Genomic DNA, 12,410 nt, shown 5'->3' with positions numbered 1-12,410 from the left:
CAACCAGCCTGCTGAGCATGCCATAACTTATTAGCCTTACTACTACTATGATAAACACAATTTAACTCATAATGATTGAAAAGAATAAATCAGGTTTTTATTAGGAGATTAAAAACTGAATAGCAAAGAGAAAACAATTATAAACACACTCAGGTTCTGGTTAATCCAGACCACTCTTATGGGAACAAACTATATCAACCACAAAACTGAGAGCAAAACTTTTGGATTTTCTTGGATTAATCAACTCAAGAGTTCACAAATAATTAAAGCATGAGAATCTGAACAACTAATGTCACTCCATTTTCCAGAGTCTTGTATTACTACACAGTCTTCATTTTTTACATTATTTGGTTCTCCAGCTTTCCAGCTTGTGTAAGTTACAGCCTCTCCATTCAGATACATGAACCTGCCTTCAGTTTGTTCATCAGATATCCCCAGATAAGCATTCTTTGAAGGCCTCATTAAGTCTTTCAAAGCTGTATTCTCAGCCTCATTCATAGGAGAGGCAAGGACACTTCCAGCTTGCACACAAAGGGATTTTCCATTGTCAAAATATCTTCTTTTCCAGTTGAGACAAATATTTTTTTTACCAGTACTCTTGATGTTCTTCAAAATCAAAGCTAGAAACAGAAGTGAACATAATTGTATCATACTATATTTACATATCACAATTGCACTTCAGAAGTAGCTAGTAACCAGCTATAAACAGACTATCGCTGAAGCAGCAGGCAGAATCCAACAGAAGTCAACAAAAGTTAAGCAAAATAGACACCTAAACATATCGAGCCTGAATTTCACAAGAAACTGGATCACAAGTCTTGTTCTAATGTTTTTTGCTTCCAGTTCATGTAGTATTACAGCTCTAAAGTCAGGATCTGAGGCAATTCACACTCAAATTGCAAGCATGACAAAATAGCTCACCAGGTTTCATTGCAAAAATCACAGATCAATTAAAATCATAAAAAGGAACTTAGCTGCAATTAGGAGATCTTCTGTACCTGTCAGCTTTATCACAAGCAACACAGCAGAAAAAGGAAATAGAGAGACAGCTTTAGGGAGCCTGGGAAACTGAGTATTTCTCCAGAAAATATAAATTATCTGAAGAGAAGTAGGAATAACATCCTTGGCAAGCTTTCATGAAAAGTCCATGGAGAGCAAAGCTTTTGTCCATTTAGCAGATAAAATTGCTAGCAGCAATTCTTTTGAAACACTGTTGCTGTCTTTAATAGGCAAGTTGTTTTATGGCCTTTAACACATTTCTGTCTATCACCTTGTAAAAATGATACAAACCTGGGACATATGTACACTTATATTTTCCCCTGGTGCTGTGGGAATGGTACCAGCACAATACTCTTGCTGGCAGGGAATCCCCATTACTCTCCTGTGCCAGGTAAAACCCCCTTAGCAGTTTCAGATGCCCTTTTTGGGTGCTGATACTTGAGCCCAGGAAGACAAAAGGGAAATGGCTGAAGAGAATACTGGTACCAGCTCTTCAGCCTCTGTGATCATCTATTTTGTGCCCCAGTTACAGGTTACTTTCAGGCTTAACACCAGGGATGACACACCCCCTTGGAAGGATGACTTTATTCTGCTGGTGCTAGTGATGTGGTAAACTGCAGCCTATGTAATTTCCTCCCAAATTAATTCAACATTGATAGACCTTGTGTTTTTCCTAATGTAGCATTTGTACCGGGGCTAGCAGTGCACTGATGAGACATTTTAAAAAAAAAATTTAAACAGTATTGCTTGACAAATTACTTACTGCTGACCCAGGCAGACAGCATCCTAATCTATGTCTAGTCAGAAAATTACCTAGAACTGAGGCAGTAAGAGAAATGCAACACAATGCTTTCAGCACATACATCCAGAAAACACGCCATGAAACAAAGCTCCTGCCCTGTATCTTGGCAAAGTCATCCTTAAAGTTTAGCAGGTCAGTTCAGGAAGGATGCATTCAGTGAGACAGTGTTTAATTAATGACCATCTCCCATGAGCAACACAAGAAATATTTGTAGTATTTGTTTGAACCTACTGTTTCAGTCCCTTCTCCAGCACAAGCATATTAATCGTTTTACCAGGCCAACAGAAAACAAATCAATGATTGGACCTTACCTGTTTTATATCTATTTAGTTCAGCCTCCAAAATCTGTACTTTTATTTCCAAAGCAGTTACTTGTCTCAGCAGGTCATCAGTTACTACACCTAGGAGTTAATGGTATTATTTAGTAATTTATATTAAAATTACTACACAAGAACTGCCTCTGAGATGCTTAGCTCTCCTGTAACCCCTTGCCATGTGAGAGCTATTTGGTTTCCAGAGCAGAAACCACAGCCACATGGCAGATTTGTTCCATGGGAATTTGTCCAACTGTGAGAGCTTTATCCCTGACCAGGATGAATACTTGGGTGGGCTTTGAATTCTCGGGGCTGTGAAAGTCATCTTCTCTTCACAGGGAAAAGGACAGTTTTCAAAGTCAAAACACATATGTAAACATTTTAAAATGAATCAAAGTTGCCATAAAAAACACATGAACGAGCAAAGAATGGAATAAAAAAATGCTGTTTATACTGTGAGATAGAGGGTTTGTTATTTTACTCACAGACAACAATAAACTAGTGACTCATTCCAGATACTTTTTTCCCCCCAGATATGTTGGTCAGCTTATCTCCAATTAACAGATAGTTTTTCTTCCTGCTCCTCACACTTCTGGAACTCACATATTGCCTCAAATTATGTTACAAAAATACTGGACATTGCCACAAATATTTTTTTTTTTTTAATTATGCTAAAAGGTTGCAAACTAGGTTATAGAAACATAAGGAATTTCTCTCTTACTTCCACATTCTCCTTTCTCTCCTTGTGGTCCTGAGTCTCCTTTTATTCTTGGAGGTCCCATTTTTCCAGGGGAACCATGTAGACCTCTCAGTCCTTGTCCTAGAGGTTGAATTAAAATGGTTTAAATGTTTTTTCTAAGTCTTTCTCCCACTGTGTTTTCTTAGTGCTTAGAGAGACTATACCCCCATACACCCCCAGGAAAATAAAAACATCTCAGGAAAAATTAATTGTTCCTGCAGAAAGCTTAATTTGCCAGGAATTGAATTACTTTGATGAAAAATTCTTTACTACACCTACTTATGGCACTGAAAATCCAATGAAATAAATCCTGTCTCATGTCACTGCAGAAGTACACATGCTCTAAAACCAGAAAGCCAATATACTTCAGCGATAATCCAATCACACATCATAGGATATGATCTAGAAAATGAGCTAAATAATAAAATTAAGGATACCTCTGAATTCAGCTGTTGAAACATAGTGCTGGCTTCACTTATTTCACCATGAAGTTACAGAGGGCATACTGAGGGTGCATGGTCCACAAAATGTCTTCAGAATATCAGTGTATGTCACTGAAATAGTTTATGTTGGTTCATATGAAGTGGTATTGATAATGATGGGAGTTTGCTTGGAGGTTGAAAAGCAAATATCTAATTCCAAGGTGTGTGGTACAGACATGATAAAACAGACAGGATATGGTAAGTATGCAATTCCATATGTACTTACTGTTTGGACAGAAACTATGATTTGGCAACTTGGGAGAACAGGTGACTTGGATCTACCACATGACAGAAAGCACTTGCTGATCTATTTGCTGTTTGCAGCAGTGCATGAAAAAAGTTACCTAACTGATAAATCATGCCTTGGGGGAATTCTGTTGTTGGGACATAGTGAGTATGAAGAAATCAAGTTATGATGTAGCCAACCCTAAACAAGCATGATTTCTGATTTTGACAGCTTGCCCCTGGAAATAAAAAGCAGTAATAATTTAGTAGCATATTGTAGGAAATTCAGAGAACAAATTGTACAATCAGATTAAAATCTTATTACATTTATCTCTGTTTTGTGGGCTGCTGTGAAAATGTATTGCATGTTTTTTAATTATTCAAAGCCAAGTATCTAGAATAGCATAATCAATGCAGAAAGCATTTTCAGCTTCTTGACATTGTGATGAGCCTACAAAAGGTTAATGGGGCAGAAGAAAGGAGAGATGTAAAAAAATGAAAGAATGAAAGACGTAAGATAAGAAGTGTCAAAAATACAATATTGCTAAATGGTCATAGATCTGTACCTGGTTCTCCCTTTTCACCTTTGGGACCATCTCTTCCATCTCTGCCTGGTAAGACATGGACTGCAGGAGCACTGCACTGAATTACTGCGCAGGAATAAATTTTCTCTTCAGTCTTATCTGTGTTAATGGAACTTGTTACCATCAACAGTGACAGCCAAAGCACTGAAGGGATTAAGTAGAGGCATTGTTAAGTCCACAGATATGTGACAAATCAGACAGAGTAATTTCATAAATTTCTCTGTTTGCAAAATTTTAAAGGGTTGCCTAGAAGCGAGTTGCCTACATTGCCTAGGAGATACACTCCCATCTTCAGCCAAAAAACCAAGAACAAGAGTTTGAACCATTTAGTGTCTGAACCATTTAATCTAGCCTCAGACTGCATCTTTATGTATGGAAATCAGAAAAGAATAGCCAAGCTTATAAGAATCTAAACATCTCAAGGTGTAATGAGAAAACCTGATATATCAACAACCATAATCTGTGCTGGAAATCCATTGCAATGTTTTGTTATTGTATGTCTAAATTTAAAGCATTTCTCTTCATCCCAAATGAGTCATACAGCATTCCAGTTTGGGATGAATCCTGAACTCTCCAGCTATTTTATTTCTGCTGGGACTCTCTTTTTCCACAGCAGTCAGGATTGCTGTATGTCTTAAGCTTGGAGAAATTAAGCTGTTTCTCTTGCTAGTTTCTCCTCTACCAGCAAACACCGATGGCTTAAAGGTCAAAAAGCTTAAGTGCATTTAAGTAGTAATAATCTGATTGCCTCCCAGTTTTTCCTTTCAGAACTTTTATGCTAATACAATACATTTCTTCCTCAGTATTACACCTCAGAGCTGAAGTTCTCTTGGATCCTAGATCTGCAATAGTTTGTTGCCCCCTCTGAGCAGAACAGTAAAAGGCAGTAATATCATAAAGTTAAGATCTGCATGATGTTCTGACAAGTTGCATTACAGTAACTGTCTTTGATTTTAATGAGGGTGAAATTTGAGGCAATCATGTCCCATGTATTCTGCATTTAACTGAAAAACATGAAATTAAATTACCACAAATGTGAGCTGAGAAGCTTTTAAATTAAATAAGCCATATACCATTGTCAGCTGCCCTTATTTTCTCCCAGTTCTACCAGTTTGTGGAGAATGGCCCCATCGGTTTGCGACAGTTAAAATAGAAAACAAGCCTAAGGAAGCACCATTTGGTTGACAGATTGGGGTAAGGAGAAAAAATAAAATCCAGCATGAATTTTGCTAGTCATCTCAATTATTTTTCTTCATTTTAAGCTTCAGAAAAGATTACCCAGAGAGAGCAGCTTTCCTTGTCACATTTCATCTGAAAAAGTACAATCTAATGTATAATCACTAGCATATTACTATGAGAACATGATCCTTAACATAAAAAGCAGAGTTTAAGATGCACCACTTTTGTATATACTTCTTTGTACTTCCTTCATTAGGCTCACATGAAAATCTGGGACAATGGCATGCACCAAAACAAAACAAGGAAAGGTATTTAGCTAACTAGTATAACAAAACTTGAATCCCGGTTTATATTTCTTATCCAGTTTCATGGACTCAAGCTAGTTCTTAACAGCCCTCTAAGGATTTCCTTCTGCTGGATTTTTATACTATGTTATTTATCCAATACCAGGGAAGTTGACATGGCTGCTGTCTCTCATGAAGGCAGGAAGACAAAACTCAGAATTATGGCACAAGAAAAGAAAACTTGAAAACAAAATGTTAAGCTCTCAGACAAGTTCTCTCTCTGCAGAGATTCAACCTCATAGAAACCTTTGTTGTTATTGCCTGCCAGGAGTTATTATCTATTTACCTCCAAAGTTTTCCAAGTTGACCACCCCAATTCTTTATTCTAGGAGAGCCAAAGTGCCTATTTACCTTGGGCAAATTGGTGGCAAAGTTTCCTAGCAATGAAATCACTTCCCAAAGACACTAATGATAATTTGCACCAACATTGGTTTGTTCCAAATTTATCACAAAATGGAATTTTAGGGAGCTGAAATTGAAAAAAACAGGTTTTGCAATCCATAGATGAAAAGATGGAGAATCACACTAAGTGTGGGTGTAATAACAGCCCTCAGGTCCTAAGGCTTACACAGTTGCATATTTTTTCATTAGGGACCAGAATTAGGCCTTTTAAGGTTCTGTGTTTCGGAAGCAGTTAGTTCTGGAGCTCCTGTTTAAAGACATACATAGATCTCAGGCAATTCTTTTGTTCCTCCATGAAACATACTTTAGGGCATGATTCACCCAATGCAAGTAACAGCAGGGAAAGGATCCTAGAAGAGGCAGCAGGGAGTCCTTGTTCCAGACCTAGTCTTGGAGGCTTGAGTCATTAGCCCAAAACGCGAGAGTCTGACAGCACGGGACAGCCCTTTTGCAGTAAAATACTAGGAAAACTGCTCCTCAAAAGCAGATAGTACATTTATACAGAGAATACTCAGGGACACAATGCTATTAAACTGACAGATTACATCCTACTAACACAGTCCTCTTTATCAGCTTGCCACACTCTAATAGGGCAGCCTACAAAAGTCCCTTCTAACCAGCATGTCTGCAGCTGCAAGGGTTGCTTGGTCTCAGTATGGTCAAATACTTATCACAGCAAAAGAGATCTTTACTTACCAACACCTTTACTTGCATCAGTACACAGTGAACTCTTATCACACCACTGCCTTCCCTGACAGCCAGGACAACAGAATGTCGCAGAGAAGAAATGGAACAGAAACCAGCTGGATTTTTACCATGAGAATGAGCCAAGAGAAAAAAAAAACACAACAAAACCAACCCTAAATTTCTACTAAAAGCTGTAATTTTGTGCTTTATTTTGGGCAGAGGTTGCTTACTGGCTTATCTCTGTCTTGCACAATCCTAATGATTGCCTACCTCAATCTCACCACCCCTATTTACAGGTACCGCACGTCACGTTCTGGTAATGAGTCCTTTGCTCTTTGCCTGGCCTTGGACAGACATTGGCTGTGTTACAGTACAAATGAACAACCAAAAACTCAGAATGACTGCAGGCACTGGAAGTTTTGACTCTTAAGGTTTTTCCCCTTTATTCAGTCAATTGATTAATTTTTGAATCACCTAGGTGAGGAAAGGATATTTGAGGCCTGCTTAACTGCAGTGACTGCCTTTCCCACAACGTATTCAGAATTATCCCTGGAAAAAATTTGGCCAACTCAAACATATCCATTTATGTTTAAAACTGAGATGTAGAATTCGGAAAAACAACATGGGGTGAAGGAATGTATCTTTAAACTTTTAAGTAAACAGCTTACTACTTGTCTTCCTATCATGCTGGTGATACAATTTGTGACTCTCAACACTGTCCAGCTGGCTATGGTACCAGCACGTGGACATGAAAACAAAAGCAGCAAGAAGAGTGTGAGGGATATTGCCGCAGGTATCTCTGCAAAAGTAATAAAAGATAATGTTCAGGAAGACAAGTCATGGGCAATTCTGCTTGCACAAAATTTCCTTACCAAGAGGTAGGTCTGCCAGACATCTCCAGCAGCCAACATCCAATTCATAATCTCTGTCCCATTTCTGGGGCTTTTGTTCTCTGATATAGTGGCATCAGGCAGAGATGTTGTGGGCTGTCAGGCTGCCTTTGTATCTTTCCTGTTCCAGAGTTAGAACAAATATAGTCTGAGTAAAAATAAAATTAATACATCAGTTCAGAGCAGTGCTATTTGTCAGCCATGATTTGATAAAAACACTGTAGAGCCAACATCATTAAACAAAGATTTGGAATTAGAGATCTATTTTTTTAAATAAAAGCTGAAATTTCCACACTGACCTTTGCTATTTTGGCCAAGAACCAAATGTGGTATCTCTGATGTCAACACATGGCATCCAGGGCTCATCTTGTACCCTTGTAACCCACAGAAATGTCTGGTTTGTTGAACGTCTGTTGAACTTCCCTGGAGGCTGCTTGCCTGCAAATGCAGAAATATGAAGCAGATAGGATTCTCAGTAATCTCCCCCCAGCTTCTTGCCAGGTGAGGACACCATCCCACTGAAACATAGTTAATCTAGCCACAGAAATTTTACGAAGCTGTGACAAACCCAGCACGTTCATATATGATATCCAAACCTACAGGGCTGCTATAAATTCCTGCATCAAGTGACAAAAATTATAAAAGCAGGTGGCTCAGTATCCACAAATTTTCAATGTCTTTCTTCACTGGATTTGCAATTAATTTTCTATCTCCTTATTCTATACAGCCTTCCCTTCCTCCAGAATTACTTGGTTTTCCTGATTCACTATTTAGATTTTTGAATGGTTCTTTCTGCATATCATTCCTTTGGGGGAAAGGTCTTATGTCTGTCTACTTTGGTATATGGTGCAGATTTCCTTGGAAAAGCAAGCAGCTCAGCACATGTGAACAGTTGGCTTTTGAAGTTTCAAACTTGTCTTTGGAGCCATCAGTTTCGAGTATTCTTCAGCAGCAGCAGTATCATATGGGAATAACAGAACTCGAAACTATATCCAATTATTTTCATCACAGCATAGCAGGATGACAGCTTCTAGACACTTGCAACAGAATATATGGCTAAAGCAGTGGATAGAAATGCACAGTTAGCTCATTGATTCACTTTGATGTCAGACCTACAGAGTGCTCTTATCCCCGCAACAGGAGTTTACAAAGTATTTCAAACTTTTCAATGAGACAACTAGAATTAGGATTAAAGACTTCGGAAGAGCAAAACCCTAGGAATAACCTTGTTTTGGAAAAAACTTAGACCAGGCATTATGGAACACCATTCTTAACAGGTGTTTGTACAGGGAGTTTAATTAGAGCTCTTAGAAAGATATAAATTGGAAGCTGTCTTGTGCAGGATCTTTTTCTTCTGAATTAGTAGTGATTTATCACTTGACTGTGTAACCTATCATGCATCCGTGTATACACAGCACCTCATCTGTTTCTTCTCCCTTGTCAGCCTGCCACAGAGACTGTGCAGATGAACAGTTACTTCCTGTTTTGGGCTAGTACCCTGAGTCAACCCTGATTAATGATAAAATCTGTGGGTGTCCTGTGTCCACTCTGTATATTAAGAGCAAGGTAAAAGCATCAACTGCTTTTGAGGAGGGAATTTATATAACAGGACACACTAGGAACAATGCTGTAGTAATAATACTGGTCAGTAGGAAAAGAACTATAATTATTAGCATTGGCAGGTGTAATACTCTTGAGTTCAGGTCTATGTATTAAAATAAAGACCTAAACAGGCAGATTTCAGCAAGTTTCCAGTGGGCATTAATGAGAGTCAGATATTATTTTTCTCTCCTGGGCCAGAGAGCTGACAAACTAGGAACAAAGTGGAATTTTGTACCCCCTTACTCTCTCTCAGAGTTTAAAGGACCACATAGTAGTCTGGACCTAAGCTTACAAGCCAGAAACCATTCTTGTTTCCTATTAAAAACAGACTTTGCAGAGATGCTGAGTCTGTAATTTGGAGTTTGCAAGACCGAGCATATGATCTTTTACAGAAGCTGTAAGAGAGTGAGACAATTCTGAAGCTGACCAGACCAAAAAAACCCAAACAACCTGCTTCACTCAGAGGAAGTTCTGTTTGAGATTCAAAGTTCACAATTCACACAGGATCCCTCACTCAGGGTACTGACTTTTAAGAACACACGTACCAACCTTCTCCTCCGCTTTTGAAAATTTGCTGACTGAGCTTCTTGTCACCTGAGCTAAAAGAGATCTGAACTTTAAAAGCATGAGATTTAGAAAGCAGGTAACATGAAGATGCTATTCTTACTGGCCCTAGTCAACTGTTCTGCTTTACCTACGTTGTGAAAGCTAGACTATAAAGTCAAACTTCTGTCTTCACAGAGATCAAAGGGAACTTACCTTGTACATTTGTAATGTATCCGTGTACAGGCCATCCATCGCTCAAGAAAAGTTTTTATCCAGCCACCAGGCCACTTTTCACTCACCTTTTTGTTGACTTTTGCAAATAATGCATTGCTTATTGCAACTGGAAAACTAAGCACAGTGTAAAATCATGACATACTTATATGTTTGTATTTGAGAGCAGCTACAATCTTGTGCCAATATGAGAAGAATTAGGGAGCTAGGGTTTCACATGTTGGGTTTTTTTCCTGCTCTGACATGTCCACATACAAAGATACATTACAGTGCTTCACAATAAAACCACAGTTTACACCTTGATAGTTACTCAACTGAATCAAACAAAAAATATGCTGATGCTTACATGGGTGCATGATGCCTAACTGTTCAGTGCTCTATTGCTCTGTGCAAGAAGTGGTTAAATCTTGCTATCAAAAAGTAGCAAAACAAAAATACATGCCATTCTTACAAAGCTCAGAGCCCATAATCTAACTATGGACTAAAAGGGTCTATAGACTAATGGGGAATTTCTGCCCTTCACTCATCTTGGAGGAACAGGAACCTTCTTGCTCTTTTTCTTTGTTTTTCTTTGATCTGCTGTAAACAAAATATGAATGTGATGAGGGTATTTTTTCTTCAGACTTTGTCAAAAAGGGCTCTTCTTGATGCTTAAGGGATCATAAACCACTAGTATAGATTAGGAGCAGACCTGCTAAAAAGCAGCACTGTGGCAAAACACCTTGGAGTCCTGGTGGACAACAAATATCCATAGGACTGCAATGTGCCCTTGGGGCCAAGGCGGCCAGTGGTATCCTGGGGTGCATTAAGAAGAGTGTGTCCAGCAGGTCAAAGGAGGTTCTCCTCCCCTCACCTCTACCCTGCCCTAGCGAGACCACATCTGGAGTATTGTGTCTAGTCCTGAGCTCCCCAGTTCAAGAGGGACAGGACTCTACTTGAGAGAGTCCAATGGAGGGCTACATTTCTGTGTGACCTGCCTTAGATACTGTGATGGTCCTGCTCTGGCAGGGGGTTGGACTCAATGATCTCCAGAGGTCCCTTCTGTGATTCTGTGATTTCCAGCTTTTCACTCTATCCATGACAGAAGATGCAGAATTGCATCCTTCACCAAAGCTGGATGAGTTGCTCACATGTGACAAATGATTTGACAAGTAAAGAATTCTTGAGGGTTTTCTTAATGTTACAACAAAAATGTTTGAAGTAAAGACATCCGGAATCAACAGCCGAGATTCACACACATTTGAAGAATCAGCAACTGTAAACACATTTTGTTTCTCAATCTAACTGCACATCGAGAAACATTTTGTGAAGACCGAGCAGATAAGAATCCAGATAAGAATCCCACATAGGTAGTAATGCAGGGTATAGTCTATCTGCACTGAAAATTCAATATGCACAGCAAAGCTTGTGAAGCGTGGTGTGGTTCCCGAGATTACCTACTGAGATTATGGCTCAATTAAGTCCCAACATTTTTTTCATTATTTTTCTTGTATTTCAGCAGGATTTTGCCTGTTTCTTATAAGTTAATGTTTCTAGAAAAGACTCAAAGTCATTAGTAGGGTCTTCAGGACCTGCACTTGCACAGCTGATCCAGAAGTACTTACTATGGGAGAAAAGAGAGACTAACTAAGCAAGTGAAAGCACAGCCAATAATTAATAAAGTGGCCTGTAAGTGACCTCTGGTGGACAAGAGCAGCGTTAAATTTGTTTGCTTTGTATTTCTCAGGTGGGTAGTTTATCCACTTAACTTGCTTACAACCATTCAGTTGAATATTATCTAATATTGTACAATAATAAAAAACATTTTCCACTTGAGTCAAATGTATTTAATGCAAGAAAATTGTGAATCATAATCTTTAAAAGCCTCTGTAACAAGAGGGGTTCTTGACTGTTGCATGTATACCATTAACAGTATACCATTAACAAACTGTAGCTAAAACAATCTTTCAGGTGATATAAAAGTCACACACAATTCAAAGGGAATAAAATGGTCCTTTAAAGGCATGTCACTTGTTCCAAAAACCACCAGCATTTCCCAGTTTTGGGTAATGTGGTGGAATCTGTTGCTTCCATGACATGTATGGTATTGATCACAGCACTGTATTCAATTATAAAGAACTTTTATAGCTATGTACTACAATACAGACTATCTCCAAGGACTATATCCTATTCCCAGTTTTTAAAGAGAACTGTAAACTTGATAATCATTTTGATCTCAAGTCTTGAAGAAACTTCCAAGACTGGGTTTTGAAGCCCATCTCTGCAGAGTGCATGTACAATCTGAGACACCAGAAGCTCTGTGCAGATCCATGTAGGACTGCAAACTCCCTTTTGGTAATTAGACTTATTTTCTCTTCCTACTGCTTCCTAATTTCCACATGGAG

At 38.7% G+C, this 12,410-nt stretch overlaps 1 protein-coding gene and 1 long non-coding RNA gene across 4 annotated transcripts in view; one reads left to right on the top strand and one right to left on the bottom strand.

The window, feature by feature from the left end:
* The window catches only part of LOC127384945 (uncharacterized), a 63,723-nt gene that overhangs the window by 18,133 nt on the left and 33,180 nt on the right, over positions 1-12,410 (top strand). The window lies entirely within an intron of this gene.
* SFTPD (surfactant protein D) lies at positions 76-6,461 on the bottom strand. Its single transcript, XM_051620050.1, is given in 5 exon segments — positions 76-620; positions 2,113-2,202; positions 2,837-2,935; positions 4,128-4,282; positions 4,284-6,461. Coding segments are annotated over 5 exon segments (912 nt in total). The 5' UTR covers positions 4,472-6,461; the 3' UTR covers positions 76-240.

The sequence above is a fragment of the Apus apus genome, chromosome 4, assembly GCF_020740795.1.
Source record: "Apus apus isolate bApuApu2 chromosome 4, bApuApu2.pri.cur, whole genome shotgun sequence".
NCBI lineage: Eukaryota > Metazoa > Chordata > Aves > Apodiformes > Apodidae > Apus > Apus apus.
This window is presented reverse-complemented; position numbering and strand designations above follow the sequence as displayed.